We start from the raw sequence: 27,422 nt of genomic DNA, 5'->3' as shown, positions 1-27,422 counted from the left end.
ATTCCAGTGCTTAGTCCCGAAGCACACTAAGTATGCTTAGCCCATTTCAGGAAGACGGCTATGACAACGCTACATCATCACATGCATACACTACACCTACTTCAGTCTAACAGAAGAGAAACAATAACACAGTGCAGCTAGACAGTTCAGCTGATGAATTTGTGAATTGTCTATTAACAGGCCTTCACTAAGAAAGCTATCTGATGGTACTAACAGAAGTCAAACATTTTCTCCTGCTACTGACTGAGCTAAGATCCTCAGCATTCCTAGACAAATTGGAGTTTAACATCGTCATCTCCAACACCATCTACTGTTTCACCCAGAAACCCTCCTAACCTTCAAGCCCTGTAGCTAGTCATTAAAAGTTCTGTATGAATTACAGCCACGGTTTTGGTCATGTTTGTTCTACTAATCTCCTCCTACTTTAACAGCAGACAGTGAATTTTTATATTCTATTTCTTCCTGCAATTTCAGGTTATAGAAAGAAGTTGTATCTGCACAGAAATTAAAGAAAACACCATAAAATTCTGGTTTTCGTTTTGCAGGATTACATTTGATTTAAGCACTGCAATGAGTAAGAGTGATTGCTATCATCAACAAAAGGAGTGACTGCATCTGACAGTCTACAAAGAGCACTTATTCATCCAGACCACAATTACCTAGAATATAACAGCATTATATCGTATGTTACACTGCCATATATTTTAACTTTTATTATTTTATAGAAGGCTTAATATAACCTTAAAAAACAAATAATGATTAAGGCTGCACCCCATAACAGCAATTTTTCTGTCTTTTCCTATTTCTGTTGCTTCAGTAGATCGTCATAATCTAATTTTAAAGTAATCCCATACTATGATGGTACACAGTATAGAGAAATCTCTCATCTAACAAGTTTCAGATTGAATTATTAATCAGTCAATGTATTCTGTAACAAGTAAAGACTAATAAGTTGTCATGTTCATACCTGGAAGCTACAGAGCTGACAGAGAGGAGACCCCAGAATAGATTTTTAGTTCAGTCTTACACGACTGAAAACAAGTAATCTCCAAAATGCACCTACTCCTCAATTCAGAGGAAGATTTAGCAAATCCAAATTTAAGACAGAGTCAGACCAGAGGAATCTACATTTGGGATTTATCAAAAGTGATGCTAAAAATGGACATAAATACTTCATTTGACTTCACATAATTTAGAAGCAGTGGGAGACACTGCCAGACTGACCATACGTCTGTTCCCCTGCACATAATATACATTCTATGCATTTGCCACCTTCCTATAAAGCTGCAGCTGGCAGAAACAACTCTGTTGCTCACTGACTGGAGAGACTACTCAATATTTTATTTTGAAAAGGAAAATACAACTATTTTGTTGCATTTTTGTTGCATGTTACCAAGAACTCAGGAAATGCTAAAGAAATAGCTGAAAGACTCCAACCATAGTTATTTAGACTATGAGGACATTGTAAACCACAAGAAGCCATACTGTCTTCCTCAGAAACCTCTGGAGATTTGAGGGATTACATTGTTTAGATTTGGGAGCAGAAAGATCTGAGAAGTTCTCTCAGGGATACACAGTAAGTCTACATAAGTGCAGTACACGATGGTAAACATCCTTGCTATTTTCCCTTCCCCCTTCAACAGCATACATCTTCACTTAATATTGAAGCTAAAGCGTGCTAAGGAACTGTATTTTAGGAAGACTACCAAATGCTAACCAAAAACAAGCAAAAACGGTAGGAGTGTTCAGAGGATTGTTTCCACATTTACACCATAGTCTCTCCCATTTCCAGAGACAGAACAATAGCCAAGTTTAATTATATTCAATAAGGTTTTGTTTGTTTGTTTGTTTGTTTGAATAAGCAACCAAGATGAATGAATATTCCCCTTTTCTGTCGCTTTACACACTACTTCACAACTAGGAGACAAGGTATTCTGGAAATAGTGGCTTGGCAGAATTTTAGACTCATCTAGTCAGCATCCAATTTCAGTAGAATAGCCAATAAGAAGAAAAAAATAACACACAAATTTCTTGTAACAAATGAACTTCATACAGTCCACCTTTTGGCTCACTTTGCAATCAAGGAAACTAAGGGAAAAGAGGAGCTGGAGAACACAGACATGCACATAAGTCCAGGAAGATTGCTTTTATTTCAGAGGATGCAAGTTTGTGGGCTGTTTGTTTGTTTTGCTCTTGTTGCTGCTTTTTTTGGGGGAAAGTGAGGGTGGAAGGTGTCTGTAAACAAGCCAGGCCCTGCACAGTTAGCAATCATGTTCAAGTCACATCAGGTTGCTGGTGTCTGACTGTCCTTACACTTGTACATTCAGTATGCGTCCATTTGAATTAAAAAGGTAAATTATATTAATCAGTCATAGCACACAGTATGTTTCCATGCAGCAAGAGCCAAGAAAACTGAAAATAGTCCACAGAGCTGAACTACCTCAAAAACTCTTTACTGTCAAAGTCTTGTACACCCATGACTCTGACTCACTATTTTAGAGTGCCAACACTGCTACTTACTCTTTAGCTGCTTCCTACTCTTTCTATGGTTTAGGTCATCCTCACTATTACTTTGTTCTACACTCATACCTTTAGTAATAAAAAAGCCTCTACAAACCACACAGAGAAAAAAGTTGGTTTTGCCTTTTCCAAGGATTTCTTTATTTTTTTCTGCACGAGCCTTGCACAGATTTATGGTATTGCAATATGCCTTCGGCATCTGTCAGAAATAGATTGTTGATCCTTTCTATCAACCACCATGACCAGACGGAGATGGCAGGTGGGAAAAAAGGATGACTTTTTAGCTCTTCCAGAACCTAAATAACTTATCTGTATGGTGATATTCTCACAAAATACTTTCAAAGCAGATGCACGAAGTTGGTCAACCAATTCAAAAATCTAAATAACTAAATAATTGACACTAAATAACTGACATGAGTATTTGCTGCTTGCATTTGAGGAATCCCTTTTTGCAAGATCTGGATCATAGAGCACACTATCATCTTCTTTGGCATTTTGTTTTAGGTACCTTTCCTTCTAGGAAACCTAGAAGGAAAAATGACTGTTCAAGAAGCAATGTTATATTCAATCTATGTTTCCTTCAGTACAGACTATCACAGTAACCCGAAGATGAAGGAAGGCCTCTCAAAGTATAGTAGCATCTATTGTATGATAAATTCAATGAATATATAATTGAATAACTTTCCTACAAAATGAGGATGTGGAAGGGGGAGGAGGAAGAAAATTTTGTGCAGCTAAAGTGCCGGACTAGAGAAAGCTTGAAACGTTACCACAACACTCTGTATGGTTTCTTTTGCAATGTAAGACACAGAAGTTTGTGCTTCTTTCTTTCCTGTAGGAGGCAGTCACAATTACTTCATGTTTACAATAAAACAGCAATGACAAATGACTATCTCATTAAGCACTTACTTTCAGTACAGCCTCTCCTATTAGATGTGTTCTTATTGTCCTGCCTACGTAAGACAAGTCACTTTTCTATGTGCCACTGCATATTACTGAACGCAGTAAAAAAAAAAAAAAAAAAGGGGGGGGAGGAGATTGAAAACTACTGTATTTTGGGGGTCATTTATATTTTTCAGCCAAGCATTCAGGCATCTATACTCTGATAAGCCGATCTCCAAATCACAACAGTTGATCAAAGAAATGTTGTCAGACCCCATCTGGTTCAAGCCCCTCTCTCCCCTGCCTCAGTTTGTGAAGTAATTTAGTTGTGAAGGAACCTCAAAGATCATCTGGTCCAATGCCCTGCTCAGAGTAGGACCAGCTTAGATCAAATTGCTCAAGGCCTTCCCAATTGACTTCCAAGTATCTGCTCCTTATAGGCACCCATTTCAGCATTTCACCACTCTGATGCCAAATTTCCCACCACCATGTGCAGTTAAAACTTCCTTAGCTGCAGTTGTGTCTGCTGTCTCTTGTGCTAACACTGTGCATCTGTCTCTGAGAGAAGTCTGTCTCCGTCATCTCTATACACCCCCAATAGGGGTCAGAAAATAGTAAAAAATAACACTGTAGATGTCTCTTTTCTGGACAAATCTAGTTCTACTGAGCTAATATGTCATATGCTTCAGCCTTTGTAATTTCAGGGCCTTCCACTGGACTTGCTCCAGTTTCACAGTATCTTCCTTGCATCAGGGAGCCCAAAACCAGACATAGTGCTCCTGGTTTGGTTTGATAGGTACAGAGCTATCACTGTAATAACCGCTTTACTTGACCTAACGTGGTTGGTTCTGTCTCACCACAAGGGCACACTACTGACTCACATACAACTTCTTCACCAGTTCCCCACGTTTTTCTACAGTGCTGCTCTCCAACCATCAGCCTGTACTACTGACAAGAGATGATCCACAGCAGATACTAACATTTTTATTTGCCCATGATGGCCTGCAGGAGATTTCAGCCAATCCACCTGTCCAGCCTGATGAGGTCCTTCTGAATAGGATCCCTACCTTACTCTTATTGACTACTCTGCCTCCATTCAACATCATTCACAAACTTGCTGAGGATGCCCTCCTTCCTATTGTCCAGCTAGTTAATTGTCATTAAGATGGAACAGTGTCAACCCCAGAATTAACCCAGGAAAAAGGAATTACTGTTTTCCTGTCTTCCAGGCAATATCTGTAAATTGGCTGGCCTAACATCCGAACAGTGTCTTCCAGAGAATTACTGAAGTTGCTTTGAAAGCTAGAATCATCCCCAGAATCACTCTTATCACCTTGTCCCTACCCAAAGAACAATATTTCAAGAAATATAAGCACAAAAGGATAAGGTGGCTCTTTGTCCAAGCACAAATACCACAATATAATGCTTTATATAATATATACAATACAAATTACTTTACTCTGAATATTATTTAAAATATCATAATAACATCAACAGTGACTGTTATCTATTATATTTCTTCATCTGCTGAGTTTCTTGTGTTTTAAGCCTTTTCCTTTTCCTGTCCTGAACTGTTTGTGCATATGACAAAAAGAAAACTGTTTGTGCATATGACAGAAAGAAAACAAAAAAGACCCAAGAAGAACCTTGCAAAACTGCTTTGGTGGGTTTCTTTCCCAAAGGGTCCTCTGAGGAGTTGGAATGCAGTAACCTTATAGAAGGGCAAGGATTTTTACATTTTTGTTGTACATTGCACAACTATTTGCATGAGAAAAAAAAGTTCAGACACACTAAATGTCAAATTGACATTTTATGTTTCGGGTCTTTGGCTTTTATTCAGTGGTGAAAGGGGTAGGGAACAGGAGGAAGCAGGAAAACCTAAATAATGACAATACCAACATATTATTATTTGCAGAAAGTAAGTTTGCAGAGAAGTTCCATGGATGACACGCACCACATCAACCTTGGACCTTAGCTGAAGTCACAAGCAAATTCTCTGGAGCACCACATCTGACATAAATAGACATCTGCTAAAATACTTCACAGAACAATGCAGTTCATACCTCTGAAAAAAAAACGACTTCTGCACTCTTCTTCAGTGACCTGGAATTTTTTGCTTATGTCTAAATATTAATTCTTAAATAGCTTACGTATGACATGGATAAATAACTTTTATGATAACTATCCTGGGGCAACAGAGAGATTAAGCTTAAACATGAGGTCAGAAATGATCAAGACCATAGCATAGAAAACATTTAGAAGTTAGTTTAGTAAATCTGTCAATTCAGATAGGCGGCTTCACATTCTGTGAGATAAATGAGGTCCATTAAAAACTGAAGTGTAGCATAGGACATAAAGGAAGAAAGTTCACCACACCACTGTGTCCTCCTCACATTCAAGAGTGCAGTTTACAAAAATCTGCATCCATCTTCGTGATGCTCTGAACCAAGAAAACAGAAAGATATCCATGCAAAGAACTGGGAAAAACTGTAATCCAAATAGGAATTAATAAAGGAATTACTATGTTATCATCTGCATGGTAAATTTAAAATGCCAAAACTCCATGACAAAAAAGAACAGCCTGATAGCAAGCTATTGAATTACCTTAGGAGATCTAAGTTCAAATTCTTCAGCTCTGCAATGAGTTTTTATTATTATTATTATTATTATTATTATTATTATTATTATTATTATTATCATCATCATCATCATCATTATCATTATTATTGTTTTGTTTTTTCTCCTCAACTTACTCCTTCACTGTTTGTGCAGACTCCTACGCAGGTAACAATAGGATTAGAAATCCCACTGGCTATGAAGGTACAAAGAGAAAACAAATCATTAACTACTTGAGGTTGTTCAGATATTTTAAAGCAAGGAATATAAACCGAGGAAAACACACACACCATTCCGGATGGCACACGTGGTATTTTTAAGCAGCTACATGAGAAAAAAAGTGACCCAGCAATCCAAATAAAAATCAGACTTTGTTCTAATACTGGATGGAGGAAACTGTTTCTCCATTAGAGAACAAACAAATATCATCAACTGGCTGACACAAAAGGGAAAAGGAAAACAACAGGAAAACTTGCCAGCTGGGGAAAGCAGCAGTCAACTGCCAAGGATCATTTTAGGGCTGCAGCTGCCTGCCTCTGCCAAGTTTAAAGAGTAAGCTGTTCTAAAAGTATATTAGAAAAATGCCATTAGGGAGTTTAAATACTGACCTTGTATGGAAAAAATCCATGAAGAAGACAGTGAATTTCCAGGATACCAGGAATTTGGTTAAGATTCATCTTGCAATTTCCCAGGTCCAGCATGAAAACAGTTATTCCAAAAATGCAACCAATGTTCCTTTTTTTTCTGCTCACATCCGTACTTAAAGAGTTGCCAGTGCCCCATGTGCTGATCTGAATTCAGATCTGCACATCCCACTCCAAAGGAAACTACTTCTAGACTGAGAATGTTGCTGCTAGTATATCACCACAAATCTATTTTTACTGAGCAACGCACAGTGCTTCTGGGAAGACAGCAGATACAAAATTTATCTCAATATTTTAAGATTATTCATGTACAAGGCTCTCAGCAATGCGCTCTCAATATTTTTAGAGAAGCATTGGTAATGAGCATATTTCCAACTATTTTAGGACTTAGAAGAGCTAAGTCTAGTCAAAAACTACCCAAGAAAATGTAACAAGATTTTTCCCACATAGCAGTATGTTTGCAACTAAACTATAAAATATGACTTTTCTCAGGTTTTCTTTTTAAACAAAAATTTGTCTGTAAAGCATGGCACTGATATCAAAACTGATGCGAAGGATGAATATATTGCCTTTGTGATATTTGTGAGAGCTTAACAGGAACCCGTCAAACAGATGAAGAAGGAAGAAGTGATGTAAAGGTGTGCAAACCAAACAACAAAGTGATTCATTATAAAACATCTGCACTTTGTTTTCAAATACATCACATATAGCATCAGCTGGAAAAAGAGTATCAAAGACAGATGCAGGAAGAAACTCAGATCCACAAGCATAGAATAATGCCCTTTAACACCCCCAGAAACAGCTGTCACTTACTTTAATCACTCAGAACAACCAGGAAATATTTATTCCAGCCAAATCGTAGCCAGAAGTTCTCTTCAATGAGAAACAACTGACTGATTTGAAATTTACTAGTTTTGAGGGAACAGGCAGATGTAATTTTGTTCCTCTGTAGTTGCAAGGGTGAACAGTACCCTATGTGTGTGGGGAAGGGTGACACATCAAAGGTGATTATTTGCCAGGAAGACTAGATGCCTATTAACAAGTATTGTTCTAAAAACTTACCTACATAACAACCATGAAAAAAATTTGAACCATACAACCTTAACACAGAAAAGGCAGAATTTGACTGCTATCTAACAGTTCACTACAGCATTCAACCATTATTGCAACAGAAACAATTAAATCATGGTTATTGTAGTTCGTTTCAGAGTGATCAGCATAGCTGTCTCTTTCAGTGATGGTCAGACAAATCTCTAACGCTGTAAAAACTTCCTGTTGAAAAAGCTGCTAACCAGGCATTTACTTTTCTACTTACAGAACAAACTGGGCCACAAAACGGGAACCTCAAAATCCTTCTTGACCTTCAAGAACAGTATCAAGGGACACAGCAGGAGAGAGAAAATACTAAAGACTGAACAACCAAAGAGGTTTGTCGTAAGTATATTTTGACTACATTCAAGAGCATTAAAAAAAAACAACAACTTCAACATTAAAAAATATTTGCTATGTGCAGGTCAGTTTTAAAAAAAAAAAAAAAAGAAACTTAACAAATGAACTGTTTTCTAAGCCAGTGATTTCCCTTGGTACACATATATTTACACCAATGCCATTTAAAAATTCAAGTGTCAAGAAGAGTAAAAGTTGAAAGTAGGTTTATCAAATTTAGAGGTAACTATCATACACAGGCTGTACCTCCCTGAGGTATGAAAATAAGCATAGTTATCTGGAATACATTCAAGAAAAAGAAGGAAGTTTTAAAAATAAACTGAGTTGCAAACACTGCCATTGGCTCACTGGTTTCATTTTGACTACTACCGGGAGATAAACCATTACTGTGGAACATTTACTTTTTCTTTTTCAAATCAAGTACAAGTCAAGTTTCATAAAGGAACAAGCTGTTCTCTGTGATACCTAGGACGATCCCTCCAATACATAAAAATGGATTTCATCAGAAGTGTTTTGGATCGCAGTTACAGTGTTACATACTACAGTCTTTCTGCTCCACAGATCTCACTGTTTTGGGGCAGTCCGATGAAGAAAGAAAGAAAGACCATGAGCTATCTCAAGGCAATGCCAGGATCCAAAAAACAAGGATGAAAATTCACAGGAGGCTCATATGACACAGCAGTGGGCAAAGGAGAACAGGGCTAGCACTTCATGCATTATCGCAGGCAACTCAGATAATCAGATAAAAGCACTTCCGAGAGTCCCAGGAAGACAGGAAAGAACAGTAACTTTAAAGCCAACCAGCACCCTGCAATGGCTGGCAAGCCCCAAAGCAGATCATTAAAGAAAGAAGCCTGTTCTGTTCTTACCTGAGCCAGAATCTATACAAGAGTTTTAATTTTTCATACCTTTTGACTTTGAAGAATCATTGATATTTTAGTCTATCAGCAACACCAAAGAACCAGCAGGTGGGCTGCTTTCACGCATAAGTCTTCTGCTTTCATACATCAGTCTTCAATAGGGTGGGGAAAAACTTGGTGACAGCTGAGGCCAAGTATGGAAACTGAAAGGTATTGGGCTGTCAGTCTCTAAACAAAGACAATTGGTTCTATAATGAAAGGACAAGAGATGTACTGCCTACCTTCTTACTACCCTCTCACCTACTCTACTCACTCTGTCACCTCACTCACAACCTCTTCTATTCTCTCTTCTTCCAGTCCACTCTCCCTCAAAATGCCCTCATTTCCCCTTCTGTGTATCATCAGTCTCCCATACATACAGGCGGACAAACAAACACGCACATATGCTCATTCTATCCAACTTGCAGTACCATCACCAACACCTCTACTCTGCAGCCAGCAGTCCATGGAAGCAAGTATGGAAGAAGCATGGTGACAGCAATGCTTAAACCTCATGTGAATGCTCTGCTTTGCAGATTGCACGTAGCATTACCCCTAGGGCAATGCAGGACCCTACTGTACGAGCTTCTCCTTTCTCAGAATAAACACATTGGTAATAGGAGCTTCTTACAAAGTATTCTGAAATGCCCCACCTGATAAACCTGATAAAAAAGAAGTGACTATAGGATTGGCACAAATTAAGTTTTGTTTTTGTTTGGTTTTGTTGTGTTTTGTTTGTTTGTTTTAGTTTTCTGAATGTAGGTGGTTTGGTTTCAGTCTTAGGAAAACAGGAAGGATTTTTTGTTTGTTTTTTACATGGGCAACAGACAACACTTCATCTAGCAGCAACGACAAATGTATCAGTCAACCATGCTTTGTTCTTCCGATTTACTAAACTCCCTCTCCTCCCCCTATGTCTGGCTTCCATAAAATTTACAGAACTGGAATTAGCAATGTACTCTTAATATACGTTCTTCTAGGCAAACATATTCCCTTGAAAATTTTATTTGTTGCTCAGAACATCAGTTCTTTCTGTGTTCCCAGAAGTTCTGCTAGAACACAAGTGCCTTGTTTACAGCATCACTGTCTTCCCTCCTTACTTCAAAGCATACGGAGCCCCATCTAAGGAGAAGGACTTCATGGTTCCACCAAGGCAGCACAGGAAGCATCTAAATTTAAATAAGGCCTTTCATGTGTCAAATAGTACAAACAGACCCAATATAGCTCATTCTTTAGTCATACAAGACTTGTGCTTTGACATTACATTTCCCCAAACAAGGCCCCTGCTACACTTCAAGTTAAGTATTACAAGAAGATTTACCAGATGAGGAAAAATAAAAAGAGGCAGAGAAGGAAAAATAAGCCTAAACTGCAGCTTTCTACTTTGTTTTGGACTTTCCCAGTGCTTTGGTGCAGTCAAAAGCTCAACTTCTTATCCCTTCTCTCCCCAGTCATGGATCAGTGCAAAAGATGCTACCTCTCCTATGGCTCCAACCTGGCTGAATTCATAAACTTTATCTATGAGCACAGAAAGTTTATTGGGAGTAGCCTCCACACTAAGATCAAGATCCCACTTAATTAACTTTAGCACAAAGAAGTTCTGCTAATATCAGAACATAAGCCGTCTACAGAGAAAGTGATTGATAAATCCAGGCCTGTAAGTGATTTCACCACACCAGAAGTTCAAGCATCTACAAGTTTATGTGGGCATCTTGTAAACATCAAAGCAAGTAAATTCTAAAAGTCCACAGGATTAGGCTGACAATCTGAAGACCACCATTAGCATCAGCAGCCTGTCACTGTACCATCTTGCAATTATTAACTTAGAGCAGTCCTGACAAAAGTCACTTTCAGTAAGTCTTTTTCCATTAAATTAATAGTCATTTTCTTTCTCAGTACTGAGAAAAATATTTTAAATATCTGTAACTTTTTTTTTTTTTTTTTTTTTTTAAAGATTAAGAAAAACTGAATCCATCTATGTCAATGTAAGCTTGCAAGTAATAGATTCGGGTATCAAGAACAATGCAGGCTCAGGGGTCAGCAGGGCCAAGGGACATTTTCCTTTAGACGTAGCTGCTCTAGGAGTACTGCCCTGTATCACGAGCATACCAGTGTCTACAGGCTGCTATAAAAGTTTCTGAGAACACCCTTGATTACTACCAAAACATGCTAATAAGGGTAACAAGCATGAGAAATTGAAGAAGCAGAACTTGATTTTTTGAGTGTTTTTTCTTGCTCACTGCAGTGCACTCACCCTGAATAAAACTGATTACAATGAACTACAAATTCTTCATAAAGAAATTCCCCAAAGGTATCTATTTTATTTACCTTACTCCAAAAGGAAAAAGTAATCATTTTGCTCTTTCATGGGAAAATGAACACCTCTTCATCTTTAGTACCTTATCCTGTAACAGTGGAACTAAATAGGATGACAGACACCTCAATGGCACGCTCTTCATCTTAAGCCAGATTTAGAATGGCCTCAAAAGAAACACTATGCAAAGACTCCCTTTCTGTGAGAAACCATTTCACTACCTTTGATCCTGGCAAACTTGCTTTGACAGCTACAATAAAGAAGAGGTTACTGTCACAGGCCAATTCTTCTGATCACCTCCTACAAGTTGGCATCCCAGCAAAAAGCAGAAAAACAGCCCATGGGAACTGCACAAATAGAGGAGTAGACAAAACACACATTCAAGTGCAGTAACATGCCAGGCTGTTGCATAGGCTTCCCATACAGATAGTGGAATTAGGCAGAATCAGTCTCTCAGTGATGAATGTTTAAAGCTTGTTTGCCAAACACCTCTTCGTTTATCCTTTAGCAGCAACAAGCAGTTCACAGACTGTGTCCTTCTTTCAGGTGTAAAAACCTGTGTTAGCCTGATCTATTTAACAAAAAGCAAAGCCACACCAGAAAAAAAAAAAAAGCAAAAAAAAAAAAAGCAAATAGCAGCTACCTGATTTTGTAAACCCTACCAAAAAACAAACAAACAAACAAACAAACAAACAAAAAAACAAACATGAAATTATGCACACAAACTACATACCCAGACATACCCTTTTCAGTTGTAAGTCTTCCATTTCTCTCAAAGTATTTCCACTACTTTTGGAAAACAGACTACTTATCCTTAAAGGAGACATGCCAATTATTCCATGATTGAGCCATGGAAGCAGAGAGCAGCTGCGGCAGGAGGTCAATAAGGGCACCACAGGCAGGGCAGCAGTGGTTTGCTCTCCCTTTAAAGATGGATCACAAGCACCATCTTCATTAACTATTGACTACCATCTCTAATTACTGCATTCTAGACCTCACATTTTCACTGCACTACAAATCTCAGCAGTGTGCAGATGCCATTTGCACAATTCAGATTTTGCTTGTACTAGCAATTTAACACTCCAAAAAGACACAAGCAATCTTATTTATTTATCTAAATAGATAAAATATACTTGTCAGATTTTCAAAAAGCCACAATACTTGGAATGTACTTACTGATGCTAATCTTTCAAGTTACATACCTGAATCTGTCGGTTTGCATGCCTGAAGTTAGAAAATACAAATCCAGTACTTAGACTTGTAAATCAGTGAACCAGTTTTCAAAAGAGCTCAAATTCATTACCTCAGAAAACCAGGCTATTTAGCTACTAAATTTGTACAGAACATCCTGTCTATAGAAATAAATAATTTCAACCTTGTTCTTAACTCTACTTAATTGCACTGAGAAACACTTATGCTTCCCCTATGCATTATTATTTAGAAAGAGATTCTCAGTCCTAATGAACTACAGTCATGAATTTTAAAAGCCATTTTAATGAGTAACATCATTGTCAAAAAAGAATATAGTTTAAATAGAGTTGTGTTTTTTTCCCCCTTAACATTCCAAGGTAGAGAAATCCACAATTATTTTTTCACTTAAACATTCACTGCATTAAATGACTGCTTTAGGAAAAGAAACTCTATTGAAAATGACAACACCCCTACCATACCCTTAGTAATCCAAAGTATTTCGTAGCTAATCACAGTAATATAGTAACTTACCATTGAAGATATCTAAGAGCATTTGTTAAGAATTATGGATTTGTTTCTTCTGCTTGGGTCAAAATACAGTTCTTTCTAAATGAAATTTGCTTCCTGTTTGCATCCTCAATATTCACACTAAAGAAAGCCGTACAGCCTACATGCTGAAGGGCTCACTGTCTTTCACTTCCTTTTGTGGCTTTCAAGACCAATGTAAGATGGAGAGGTTTTGTTCACCAGAATATCATATTTCTGAAAAAACAGTGTATTCATAAAACAATTTAAAAGGGAGAGCTTCACTCTTACTTTTTGATATGTCCTCTCACATTAATTTGCTCTGATCTAGGGACATGTACAAAGATGCCAACATTTAGCATAATATCAGAAGACTTCTTCATTCTTACTTCTGCAATGTGAATGCTTAACATGTACTCCAGACAGTGGATACTTAAGGGAACATGAAAGTCTGTTTGGTTGAATTGAAAGCACGCTACTGTAGCTACCAAAAGAATATCTTGTTAGACTGCATTTCGCCATTGCTCAAAGTGAGGTGGTTGCCTACTGAGCATTGCCTGTTATTTCTGTAAGAAAGCCTCAGCCAACATCAGTAAGGTTTTTTGTTTGTTTTTATCACCCCTGTCTGAGGACCACCAAGTATCTTAAAAAGCGCCAGTTTATCTTTAAAAAAAAAAAAAAAAAAAGACATCCCTATTTAAAATATAAAAAAGATTGCCGTAAATATGTTTCACCTTACATCAGTCATTTCGTTAAAGGACCAAGTCATTTTCATTGGAAATATAGGGCACAGAAAGTATCACAATTTTGTTACTTCTCAGTTTCACAAGCAGAGTAGTGAGATCATATCAAACAGTTTTTGAGTAGCCCTGTAGCTGATATATCTTGTACTAATAGCATACAAGGTCAATACTTTTGCAGGATGTCTCTTCACCACAATGCTGTTGAAGCATGCTCAAAATCAGCAAGAGCAGTCTAAATGTTATAACAAACCAGGTAGTTCTGTTTTTTCTAACTTAGAGCCTGTGGTGTGAAAACACCCTAATATATATATAGAAGCATTGTTTTTAATCTTGTGTACCATGCTATTTTGGAGTGGTTTATACAGCAACAGTTTCAATGCCTATTAGTCCAATAACAGAGATATCAATTAATTAAAACAGTACAAGACAAGGTTTATTTGTTTTTAAGCTTAAAATATGAGTATTTTTCTGTTAAAATACCAATACTTATTTTAATGAGACATAAAATATGCCATTTTTCCATTTCATTTGAAAACACTCCACAGTTCTCAATTGAAACACCAGCGATTTCACAGCAGCCAGCCAATCTATAACTGCATCTACTGTCTGTGGACAAACAGAACGTTTCAATTTTCTGAAAGAGTCAGCCCAGCAATATTCATCATCATACAGTACTGTGTGATATGATTTATCTCAGAGAGCTCCATGGCATCTTCAGAATCTACTGTCCCTGTGCTGAGGGCTACAGCTGATAACTTGGTGCAATAACTTAGCAGAAGTAGCACTGAACTTTCCAGCCATGTTTTGAAGTGGAAAACAGGATATGCTTGGTGCAGATGAAGTATGATTTTTTAAGTTTCTTTAGCATAGTGGCACACGACTATTAATTCAAAACCACAGGTCAAATATTTTTACTAACACTGGACACAAAACAGTAAAGGATCCAGTGTTTTGGCCTACATCTGGATAGAAAAGTCCTGTGGGTTGTATGTTCTTATACAGAGGCAAGTACACTTAATGGGTAACGTCTGCTTCTTATATCCAAAAATATAGCCATTATGTCATTCCTTTTTATGCTGCTCAGCACTAAGAAGGAAGGACAGGAGAGAAAAATGCTGAGACGAATTTATTTTGCCAGCCATCAGCAGTTCAGAGCATGATTCTCTAACCTTTCAGAGACTACACCGAACTTCTAAGTACTTATAACCTAGGAAGAGGAGAAAAAGATTACAAGAAAAAAAAAAAAAAAAAGTACAAATGCAAAGACATCTATTGCCATGGAAGCAGCAGGCAAAACAGTTTTAGAAAGGTTTCCCTGTTCAGCATTGAGTAGGTGCAATCCACATATGAAAAGGACAAAGGACAGTACAGGGATTATAGCAGAAGGGATGCTACAAGGTTAAGGGTCTTCCACCAGCTGTAATCATCTTTGTCCACCTCCACAGAAAGTCTATTCTCAATTCCTTTTTTTTTTTTTTTTTGCCATTAATTTCTAGCTCCAAGTTAGCCACTCACAAAGAAAGAAATATGCAGGTAAATTGGTGTGTTTTCATTCCAGGCTTTGAACTAAGGATAGAAAATTGACATGCTAAACTACTGCTAAATGTAACCATTTTATGATGCAAGTATGATCTTGAACATATACACAGTCCAAACAGATTAATCTGTGGAAGGGAGATCTTTTAAAAAGAAAAATGAAATCTCTAGGGAGCACACCTATTTTCTGCCTGTTTGTATTACTTTCACCTTGAACAGAAAAAAGACCAGGCCTGATATGATATAAACACAGAGCCAATTAAGTACAAATCCCCTTACCTTTTCTTATCACACAGCCAATTTAGTCAACACAACCACTTCTATTGAATCGCAGCATTACCAGGCACAGAACATTTGCAAAAGATTCACAGTTAGACTAAACCTCAGAGTTTACTGGCTGTAAACCAGTACTCAGGAGTTTCAAAGACTTCAAACAAGGTCAATGTATGAACATTAGTCTCAGATGTAGTTCTTTCCTACATCACTCCATTTTACAATTTTACTCCATTACAAGCAATGCCAAGTGAGGTGCTTCATTGGAAGACCCACAAAAAAAAGAAGATAAAGGAAAGCATGCAAAACAGATTTCTTTGATGGTGGACAATAGGGCAACCGCAGCACTCAAAGTCATAGGACCCATCGTCATCCATTATGCTCCTTGGTGCGGTCACGAGCACTTCGCATACGACCAATACTGCTACCAGCTCGCCTTTCTCACTAGATATTAAGACTTTACCACCTCTAAGGAGCTCCTCAAGTTATGCTGCTGCTAAACCAGGGCACAGTGCACAGTCCAGAGGAGCCTGCCACTGCTGGAAGCCAGCAGTCAACACCAGCATGATGCTGGCTTCAATGTGTGTCTTGCCTTCATGTTGGTGGACCTCATCCAGTGCTTTATCCACCTCCATCAACAGAGGGCTACAGGCAGCTGCTGCCATTTTAAGGCTCCATAGGTACCACATACTCTTACATAATTTTCACATTTTCAACACAGCAATGCTGAGCTGTGTGTGGCGCTCAAGTTTCCAAAGAAACTGAATAAAATTGCTTAAATATAAATTACATTTATTACATTAAAATTACCTTAACTGAACTTGGATAAAATTCAGCGTTAGACTTCAAAAATCAAATTCTTGTCATAAGTATAAACTCAGAATATAAAGTTACCTTCATTTGCCCCAGAAGATGCAAAACAGGTGTGTGTGGTTTATTAAGAAATGGGGTAATATTAAAAAATATATATCTTTAAATCACCTTCCAAGTTAATACAAACCAATAGTAGAAGACTTGGCTTCGCTCTTCATATGGTATTTTTGCTAAAGAAAAATAACCACAGGTAGCGATCAGTTGAAGGGAAAAGCAAATCTGTCTAAGCTTGCATTAAGAAAAATCTCTCAGTGAATCAATATGCTGTGCAAAAAGGATCTTCAATTTATTTTTTTCACATTGTAATCACTGCAGCAACCATCATACAAGACTCAAAAAGGCAGCCTAATTGCTGCTAAATTAAGTGTTTGCTAGTGAATTCTTTGATAATTTTTTACAATGCCAATATGTATTTGAATCTCATCATGCTATGTAACATTAAAAAAAAAAAAAAAGAGACAACCATTCTGTAGAGAGATTGTTGTATTTTCATTATTCATTCCATTTGTTCAGAACAGAAAGAGCCTGTTTTCCTTCTACACAGTGCTGAGGCAGAGAAGAAAGGCAACTGAATTAGAACCTCAGCAGACAAGGCTCCAGTACCACAGAAACTGCTGCTTCCTGTGCCAGCTCCTCGAAACTGCGGAAGACAACAGCTGCTGCAGATGCTGCTGGTCAAAGCACCTACAGAAAAGTCAGCCAGAGAGCATTCTGCATACTACACTATGCTGACAAAAGCACGGCTACAGTAACCATGTGAAAAGGGGGAAAAATTTAGCTTTAGAAATTATTTCAGGCTCTTGATATATTTCAATATTTGATTTCTGTATCAATAGACAAATGCAAGTCCCCAGTAAGTTATCATCAACATTTTTAATGGAAGGGGGAAAATAAAAATGGAAAGGAAAATCTGACTGCCAGAAACTTTTCTATAATCTATTAAGTTACCCTATAATACCAGATATACTTTAATCATTACCTTCAACATCTAAATACACTACTTGCCTCTAGTAAGAATAGAAAATATTCCAAAGCCAATGATAAAAAGAACTGGTAACTTCACTGTCTCACAGTTTGCTACCTTTGGCCTCCTGCACAATAGCCACTTTGTTAGCAGGGTAAGCAGACAGCATTATGTAAACATACACGAGGGCAGCTAACCCTGAAGATCCTCAGTTTCTTCAGTCTTTTTCCTTGATACTCCTAAAATGCATGGCCAACATGGTTATACCCAATGCAATATAGAAAACAAGGGCTAGGAGGCATTGTTCCTGCTCTTTACTTGTTAATATGAAGAACAGCAAATCATGTTTAATGTCTGAAAGAAATAACATTATACGCTTGAAGGCATTAACCATATCCAAACATTTAAACCCAAAACATATCCATATCCAACTGTATCCAAACGCTTAGCTCAAGTGCAGTCTATCAAATCACATTAGGGATTATAATGGCCCTGTTTTATGTATAGAGAATATTTGTAGATTACCAACAAAAGCTGCTTAAAAACTGCTATACTGCAATGCCTGTGACAAAGCCAGCACATCGGGAAACCATTCCCCTCGGCACCACAAGGCAGCAGAGCAGCTCGCTGAAGCTGCCCCTGCAATAGGAGCACTGTGAGCTAGCAGACAACTAGTGTTTGATACATTCTCCTCAGAGAAGTTTGTGTTTTCTTAATGACATTTTTAAGTTCTTTCTTTCCTGCTTTAACTTTTAACAGTGTTCCTTATTTTCCAGGAATTTTAGGTAATATTTGTTTGCTTTCATCTCCCAAATGGGTAAACACTGACCCAATGCTTCTTTGGGGGAAAAAAAGACAATTTTTCCACTGTAGTTGAGGTGCAGCAAGTCACCTATAACCTTTTGAAAAAAAGGTAAGAATATCAAGCCTCCTTATTTTACATAACATTTAAGATGTTATACCCTTATATACCAATTGACCTGCAGGGTCCATTTCCTGACAAATTCTAATTTAACAGGTTATATTTCCATAACAGGGTTTAAAAACAAACAAACAAACACTCGAAAATCCACTAACAGGAGCCATGCTACAGTTAAGGATCACACCTCCCATATAATATAAACCACAGATCATTCAATGGCATAACATCTGCATCTAGAAAAAGATACATGAAAAATATATGTCTGCACATAAACATGGACAATTTGCTTCTATCTCCTTGAATATGTATAACTGAAGAGTCTACAGTAAAAGTAGAGACTCCTTTTCATTAGCAGTGGATTAGCTAGTTTTATTCTATGTGGCTTGTTAGCAGCTGCTGTAAAGTAGTTTAACAGTTTTTAAAGTTTAACATGCTTACCAGTTATCAGAATTCTCCTGCCTTCTCTCAGAGAGATCTTCCTATGTAAGCTCACACACCAAGAAAAGTTAAAAATTAAAAATTATTTGTGTAAAGAGTTATTTCAGCACTGTGCACTCAGCTTGCGGTCCACTCTCCTGACTTGTAGTTACTAAATTGCTCCTGCTTTTCTAACCCCTTGTGTACAGTACCTGGAAAAACCCCTATCAGAAAGCTGATCCTGCTTCTACACCCTTAGCCACTGTAAACATTGTATTTCAACTTCAAACAACCTGCCCTTGCACATGTACAAAAAAGCCTCCAACTGTAACACTGCAGTTACTTCAGCTCTTTGTATTGCAGGTTCCAGCTCTGTTAGCCTTACCCGCATCTTACTAAGCATGCACTTCTTGACAAGCATGATATATCCTCACTTTTCATATTTTAAAAGTATTTTCCCTTCCTTAAACAGAAGTTAATACTTGACAGTAAAGACAGTAAAGAACTACTTTGATATCTTAAGGGGGGAAAGAAAAGAAATTCCTCTGTTTTCATCCCAAACTATAGATTCAGGGTAGCACGTGGGGCATACAGGCAGCCTGAATATTACTGGCATGAATAACAAATATATGGGAAGCAGATAGGGGCAGGTATGCTTTTTTTTTTTTTATATTTCTGGTATGTACTTTTCCAATAGCAGAGCTGAACTGAGCACTGTGAGAGATAGAAGACTACTAAATACTTGCACCACCATAGTTTCTATCTACTTCTGCTCAGTTCTCTAATCTCCTTCCCAGAGACCAAAGGAAGGAAATAGTGAGATTTTTTTTTTTATTTTTTTTTTTTTTTTAAAGCCAACACTGTTGTTAACAAGAGCACTCTACACAACAGGACAGTAGAGGGAAGCTGATTTTTTTTTTTTTTTTCTGCAAACTTGCTCCAAAATGTTATTCTAAAAGAGATTTTCTGTAATTTGTTACTGAACTGAAGAATATCTCCCAGACACCTCCAGGTTAAATTAAAGTGGCACTTATGACACTTACTAGGCATGAACAACAGAAGTTGATTTTTCATTTGTGGTGTCATACATTCACTTCTCTACAAGCAAGGGGTTGGATTCTGTAACTTGATCATATTCAGGACATGGCCAGACGTATTATCTGGAAAAGAGATAAGTTAAACTGCTGCGTCCCAGATTTGTTCCCCATGCAGATACTTCAGCAGCACTACCAAGGCAGTTTTGCTGACACTGGGGATTTTTTCCTCAGTGTCAGCTTTAAAATCACTTTCATTTTTGAAAGGACTACGTTAATATTCTCTCACAAAACCATAATGAAAACTATGGATTTTAAAGAATAAGAGTCTAAATTATTTGTACCAAAGAAATTTTAGAAGACTATGAAGGCTGTGTGATGTCTTATACTGGAGGATCTCAGCTGGGCTCACAAATACCGCACGCTACTTCACACGAATGCTGAACATGTCACCTTGACCTGAGCAGAAGCAATCAATAAGGGCTGAGCAAATCCCTTTAAACATCACTGCTTAACCACATGCAGAAAAAAAAATATAGAATCAGACAATTTGAGATGCATGGGTCATCCATAGAAATAATCTTTGGTTATCTAAATGATGTAAATACTAAAATCAGCAAATCATAAATCACCAAATCAGCAAATCACAAATCACCAAATCAGCAAATCACCTTCATATCTCAACATTTTTAGTAAGTTACAGGGGGAAAAAAAAAAAAAAAAACAATTAAGATTAGTTTTACTTGGGATCCAGTTCAGCCCAACTGCCGAATAGCATTTAGGAAATAAAGGATACAATATTCATGGTGCTAAGATTCACATGTTATGCACCTCATTTCAAAATACAGATAATATTCAGAGTCGCAAATGGTAAGCCTACATTTCTGTTGCAGCTCAACTGCATTTGCTGAAAACAACCGAAGCAACCCCATATAAAACTAGTTAACTACAGTGTCAGCCACATAAGAAAAACAGAGATTATACTGTTAAAAGTAAGCAGATATTAATTGCGTGAAATTACTCCTTCCTAGTTTTAAGGTCAACAGATGCTTGGTTATTTAAGCTGTAGCAAAACCCTCAGAAGAGCCAAGAAGTTCATTTGGGTTTGTAAGTTTCAACTTCCCTAATAATGCACTGAATGCAAGTATCATTCTCATTCTTATCATCAAACATCTTTTAGTATATCCTGTGCACAAGCAGTAAGCTCTTATAGACAGTAAGAAAGATAAACACTTAAAGGGATTAAGGGATAATTATCAACACTGAGGTTGAATGCCAAGGGCACCCTGTGCCAACACCAGCTAGGCTTCTTGCTGGCTACACAGAGCAGACGGGATGGACTTTGAATTCCCTCCTTTGCCTGCATGTCAGCAGAGTTATCCTGAAGATATCCTTTAGGTTTGATACGGGTCCAGGAAAGGATATAAGGAAGTTTTGAAATAGGTTATGTGCACAACCAGCCCCTTGAACCGCTGTGTTTTGACTTGTTTACACCCTTCCATTCAACCCAACCACAAAAGCTGTCACAGAGTCCTAGTGCCATTACCTTCTGCTCCCTGACCTGGCGTGGCAGTCCCTGAACAGTGTGTGAACAGCCAGCTCAGCCGTTAGCATGCCCTTCACTTGTAAGGCTGGTGAGCATATTTGTCCACTGGATCAGATGGACATCAATAAATTATAAAGCACACTGTTTACTGCATAATCATTCATTACTCAAGAAAGCATGAAGGTAATTACAGAGCAACAGTTGGTCCAGATAACCAGGAGAACTTGATGAAAATCAACTTAAACTTCTGCAGTAATGAACAGGAATAGCTGTTCCACTTTCTAACAGGAACAGCTATTTTTACTGCTAAGTAGATACAACTTAACTGCTGTAAAATTTAAAATGCATCTTAATTCACAGTTAGACATTTAAAGGAAAATAAGCCAAAACATAAATGTTGTATGATTTTATGCACTAACGACAGTTCTCATTTTATTGTTTATACCACAAAATCTCATGTCTTATAAGGACTGCCCTGGAACTGTGTTTTCATCTGAGAATTTCTAAGCTTTTCTTTTAGAGAGATAAAAGCCCTCTTTCTTGAAAGGCATTCAAAGAACAAATTAAAGGACCCCTAACTCTTGAAAACCATCACCAGGTATCTGTCCTCCTACATAACTTTCTTGAATATGACAGAACTGCTAAAATAGGTAAGCATTCACCTATGACGATTCTACCCTCACAGAGGGAATATGATTTCTTAATGACCAGAGTTAGTGTCAGACTGAATAAAAAGGAATGTAAACTATGCCTGTACTAAAATAGGGGTGTTTAGGCAAGAGTCTTCTGAAGAAGGTCTAGCAGTATAACTGCATACGACTGAAAAGAAAAAAAAATCAGCTCTATCCAAAACACTGTGTGTTTCCTGTATCAGTGGCTTTGTTTTAATTCCCAAATCCCCAGTTCTGAAGATGAACGTAATTAGCCATTAAGTTTCATTTCCTAACTCAATTGCTGATGTTAACACAAATAATGGGCTTATTAATATTCAACTTAGAAACTGACGTACCATAGACAAGACAGTGAACTATGTAGTACGTGGGCACAAAGAGGAAAAATAGTCTGATTATTCACTGCAAGAAGTTGACATTAAGTCCTCCTGATACAGACAAAACATTTAAAGAGAGCCTTATCTTCAAATATTATTATTTAACAATTTTACAATTTGGGTCATTTATAGGTTTTTTGGTTTTTGGTGTTTTTTGGTGTGTTTGTTTTTAAATCTCTTGTAGACTCAAACTTTGTTTTTTGATTTAGAAAAACAGTTTTCCATGGTGAAAGAGAACTTTGGAGCCTGAAATAGCATTAGAGACTGAATGACTCGGCCCAGAAGGAAAATAAAGTTTACCAATATACGTGTGAAGCAAATGGAAAAAAGTCACCCTTATCTTGCACATGGGCTGGAGCTTAAAGAATTGGCACTTCCCAGAGGGAAGAGAGCTCGGTCAAAAACCTTAATCAGAATCAGCAGCAGGGGGCTCTGCATTCTCTACCTCACTCTTCTACCTCCAGAAGTCACTGAGTACCATCACAATAATCTGCTCTCAGGTCTGCAAGTTTGCCCAGATATTGATCTCTCATACCTCATAGAAAGAGAAGACATGTACTGAAAGACCACAGACCATAAAATGGTTTGGTTTGGAAGGGACCTTAAAGATCACCTAGCTCCAACCCCCTGCCATGGGCAGGAACACCTTCAACCTCCTTAGAAAGTTGTCTAAGGACTTGTGTTTCCAGCTCTGCAAGGTCCCTAAAGAGATTACATTGAAGCTCCATCAAAAATCCAGCTGGTCCAGAGAAAACATGCCTCTCTAACCCAAGTGAGAGGGGAGAGGTTCACCACTAAAATAGGACAACTGCCCACAGCAGCCCTGGGACAGGCCTGGTATTGCAGCACCACAAGTAGCACTCAGAAGCACCTCAGACTCCCCAGGTTTCAAGTAGTCTGTAGCTGGATGTAGTTACCACGTAATTATATAGCTACAAGGCTGAGTATAGCTGAAAATCCTGACCTGTAGGACTTGGTCATGATGGTGACTAACAGAATCAAAAGCCTGGCATGGAAACTTCACACACTCCACTGAGGCAAAGTTGAATATTTTTTAAAGCAAGAAGAAATCAAGCCTCTGAATCAGTTAGAATTACTTTTAATTGCTAGTCACCAATCCTCTCTTCAATATTCATCTACCTCTGGGTACACTGGCGCCTATTTGAGAGGGGCACATGCCTGTAATTATCCATGAGAAGAAGGCTAGACCTGTAAGTCTGATGCATTGTCATCTGTGCTTCAAGACAACATTTATACAGAAGTCAGGAATAAATCACAGGGTTTAATGTCTCAGATTAGAGTTCCACCACATTTTCCCTCCTTTCCAGGCTATTTAGCATATTTTATATTAACATCTGTGACACGCTTAGCATTAATACTTCGTAACTAACACTTTCTCATCACTCTGCCCAAGCTTCCACTCCATGTCTTTTGCCTCCAATTTTAATTCATTTTATACTCCATTTCATAGAGTTCTGTGTAATCAGAGGCAAATTGTTCTGAAACTCAAAAATATATACATCTTTCTTTACATATCTTGCTTTGCAAAATACTGTTGCAATTTAGTCCCTCTCCTCTTCTGCTTTTACTCATTTCTCTGTATCTTCTGTTATTGCCTGTTGTTTGTTTGTACACTGAGACAACACGTCTGATTTCTGATTCATTTATCAACATTTCTGCAAAGCCCCAACGTCCCTTCTCCACACTAATTTCCGAAGTAGATTCTTCTGCAGAAGCTACCTGTATTAAAATGCTACTTCCAAAGCAGCTACTTCAACAAAACATTAAAAAATCCTTTTTCAATTTCCCCTTTTTATTTGCTTGGGTGATTGACAGAACTATAGCTCTGGGACACCCTCTCTGAGCAGAATTCTGTCTCTCCTTGTCAGAAGCATGTAAGTTTGTTGATAATGGCCTGAATATATCAAGACATCCACAGCTACACATTTGATTAAAACGCTTCTACCGTCAAGAGCTCAAGGCAAAGCTTAATTCTAGATTTCACATGATGGAAGGAACCATTATGATCATCTAAATGTAATTATACATCATAGATTGACTTATATTCAAGAGAAATGCTGTATGCAGTGTCCCACACTGGAAGAGCATGCCATTTTTCACTTCACAGAGGAGTGTCAGCTACAAGATTTGTAGTCAGTAATTGGGTTAAAGTATTGAATTGATAATAATGTTCCAAAGAAAATCTACCCATTATTAAGATAAATAGAAGAGGAAGGGGAAAAAAAAAAAAAAAGTATATTATTTTAAAATAATTTGCTTTGTATTTTTCCTTCCTTGCCCTCTGACAAATACATCATGTCGGGAAGATAATTTGTCTTCTACAGCAAATATTTAACATTACTTTAAGACATAACAGTGCAAAATACAGCAGTTAAAATGCTTTATCACAGCTCACACTGTACTCAACACATACCGACAAACAGCATCAAATAAAAATACTGCCCAGCTTTAAATGGGATTTTGACTGAAACACTGGGAGATGAGATAGCTTGTCACCACAAGTTAAGAAGTGGGTGAAAAGTGTGACAACTGCAGTTTTAAGAAGCACAGCTATTGACAGACAAAGGGCAAAATAACAACCAAAGGGCAAATCATTATTTTCTTGTGTGAACAGCCTGCTTTTTCAATATTTATGCTTAACTGGTTGCCCAAAAATAACAGTCCCTAAGCAGGTTCACCTCCAATTCAGAAATCTCCAAACCATATATTTTTTTTTGTATTTATCTGCAAAAGCAGCCTGATCCTGTGATGTCTGTAAAAAAAAAAACTAATCTGGATCATGTATGCAAGCTATTACCTTCCTAATTCAGCTATCCCTAAAAACACTTCAGGAATGGTGTTTACCAGCACCTTTGTTTTGGGTGGCACACTCCAGAAAAGCCTTTCCAGCAATGAGCTGATTTATATTATTAACAAACCCTTCAAATTCTTCTTTGAAATCCTCTGTGGTTCAAACCATTAGCAAGTCAAGCAGCTGCGAATTAGAAATTGAATTTATTTAGGGGAATCACCATCCTAATCTCCAGGAAGTCAGTATTACAAGACCAACAAAAATTACTGGTTAAAGATGTTGCCTAGCAAAGGCTAAACAGACACACCAAGACAACCCAAAATACAGAGACAAGCAACTTTCCTGATAGCCTGTAAACTAAAACATGCACTCAAAGGGATACCTTGATCCTAAATATTTGGAGGAGAAGAAAAGGAAAAAAAGACTTAGAAAAATGTACAATTATATTCTGGAAACCAAGTTTAATTTCATATCACCTTCCACACAACACATTTGCTTCAATAGGTCGCACACGGGATTAACTTGGCCCACAGAAACAGGAAGTTGTCTAATAAGAGCAAACAAGGAAATTTAATAGCTAATGTATTTCTGTGCAAGTTCTGCATAAAGCAATTCTTTCTACTTTACTTTGCCTTATTTTTGAAGCGAGTAGAATTTTTAGAAGCAAATTCCTATATGTTCACCCTCCTTCCTCAATATTGTGAAGTGTCAGCTCTCCGTGAGATATCTCAACTTTAGAAAGATTTCAAAAACCCTGCATTTACCAGGAAAGCATACAAGGCAATCAGCTCTTTTGCAGTGGCCCCTAATGCATCTCAAGATCCCAACCACTGCTTAGATTATCCCTAATGATCATACAGGTTTTCCCTGAACATACTCAATAGCAAGAAGATTTTCTGTCACTACAGACCAGTCAACATCATACAGCAGGTAATAAAAAGGAGAGCTACAGTCCAAAGTCAATCACTTTATTTTCAAAGATTAAACTAAAGAAAACCAGCAACAATGAAAATCAACCAGGCAGGCAGTTTTCATAGACTAGAACAGGATGCTACTAGAGTCTTATCTCATACTGCAAGAAGGAAACCCAAAGGACTAAAGAAGTTTTGTTAACATAATCCCATAAAATCGTATCAATTTAACAGGCAGGGATGTAACAACATCAGCAGGATTTTTTTTTTTTGGCCTGTCAGTGTTATGCAGATACCTCGCTGCAGTGAGTGCTGTCCTGAATGCAAATTACCTTAGCTCCCCAAGAACCACGCTGTAATGTCTGAGAACACCAATGTACAGTACAATGCCAGCAGGCATATTTAGGCAAAAGAGAACGTGACAAACAGCCCAGAAAGGGTGTGAATTTGCACTTAAGTGAACAAAGCCAAGGAACCAGTGCAAGATTTGAAGTTCACCTAGTCTGTGCATAGCAAGGATGGAGGTGAATATACCAGTAACAGAAAAAAAAAGCTATTTATGTCTATGAAAGCAAGTTACAGTGTCCTTGTGTTCAGAACTGTTTTCACTACACAGATAAATCAAGTTAAATCAGTGGATATACAACCTTCCAGGACAGTGTAATCCAATGCGGTATCAAAGTACTGCCATGCTCACACTTTGCAGAGCTTTTGGCTTGCAAAAGGTGCTGAACAAGCAAGCAATAACTTACAGCTACTTCTTGGCAGACAGCTATTTTTGAGTTAAAACACATGCTTGCATTTGAAGATTTGCTCCAGTTAGTATGAATTCTAACTTGGCAGAGAACAAAAAAATCCCAATGGTTATTCGATCAAAAATGGATTTATTAATCATGCTAACTCCACCGCAAGCTCTTCTCTAAACTGCCTCCAGATATCAGCCTTGACATTTCCCAACCATTTCAAAGTATCTCTGAAGATTCCAGTACTCTTTTGTTCAAGTGCTTAAATTAATATCGAATTCTAAACGGAAGTCATTTTCACTCAATCCTGTAGGTTGTTAAACACACCAATCTTTATCAAACTTCAGTGCTAACAGAATTCAATCGCAATTTTGCTTACGACAATGAACCCAAATGATTTGGACAATAGTATGATGGAGAGAGAGATTTCCATTAGAAGTTGGACACTTAGATTGAAAGACACAATAAAAGACTGATGCCATAACATACAACTTAAGTAGCCCATTTCATCATTAAAGGCATTTTCAAACACCACCATGAACGGAAATACTTCCAGATCTTTT

The 27,422-nt window shown here is 37.6% G+C and overlaps 1 protein-coding gene across 6 annotated transcripts in view; it reads right to left on the bottom strand.

Moving 5' to 3' along the window:
* FGD4 (FYVE, RhoGEF and PH domain containing 4) overlaps positions 1–27,422 on the bottom strand; it is a 109,458-nt gene that overhangs the window by 79,891 nt on the left and 2,145 nt on the right. Inside the window, exon 1 of one of the 6 annotated variants that reach the window (XM_068662146.1) lies at positions 13,044–13,187. The exons of 3 other annotated variants lie outside the window; for them this stretch is intronic. In XM_068662146.1, coding sequence (XP_068518247.1) covers positions 13,044–13,065 — 22 coding nt within the window. In that variant the 5' untranslated portion in view covers positions 13,066–13,187. Of the gene's footprint in view, positions 1–6,626; positions 6,803–13,043; positions 13,188–27,422 lie in introns of those variants that run through there. 2 more of the 6 variants (XM_068662218.1, XM_068662232.1) reach the window with 2 other exon arrangements.

This window comes from Anas acuta, chromosome 1, assembly GCF_963932015.1.
Source record: "Anas acuta chromosome 1, bAnaAcu1.1, whole genome shotgun sequence".
Lineage (NCBI taxonomy): Eukaryota > Metazoa > Chordata > Aves > Anseriformes > Anatidae > Anas > Anas acuta.
The sequence above is the reverse complement of the archived record's forward strand: the minus strand, read 5'-3'. Positions and strand labels throughout refer to the sequence as shown.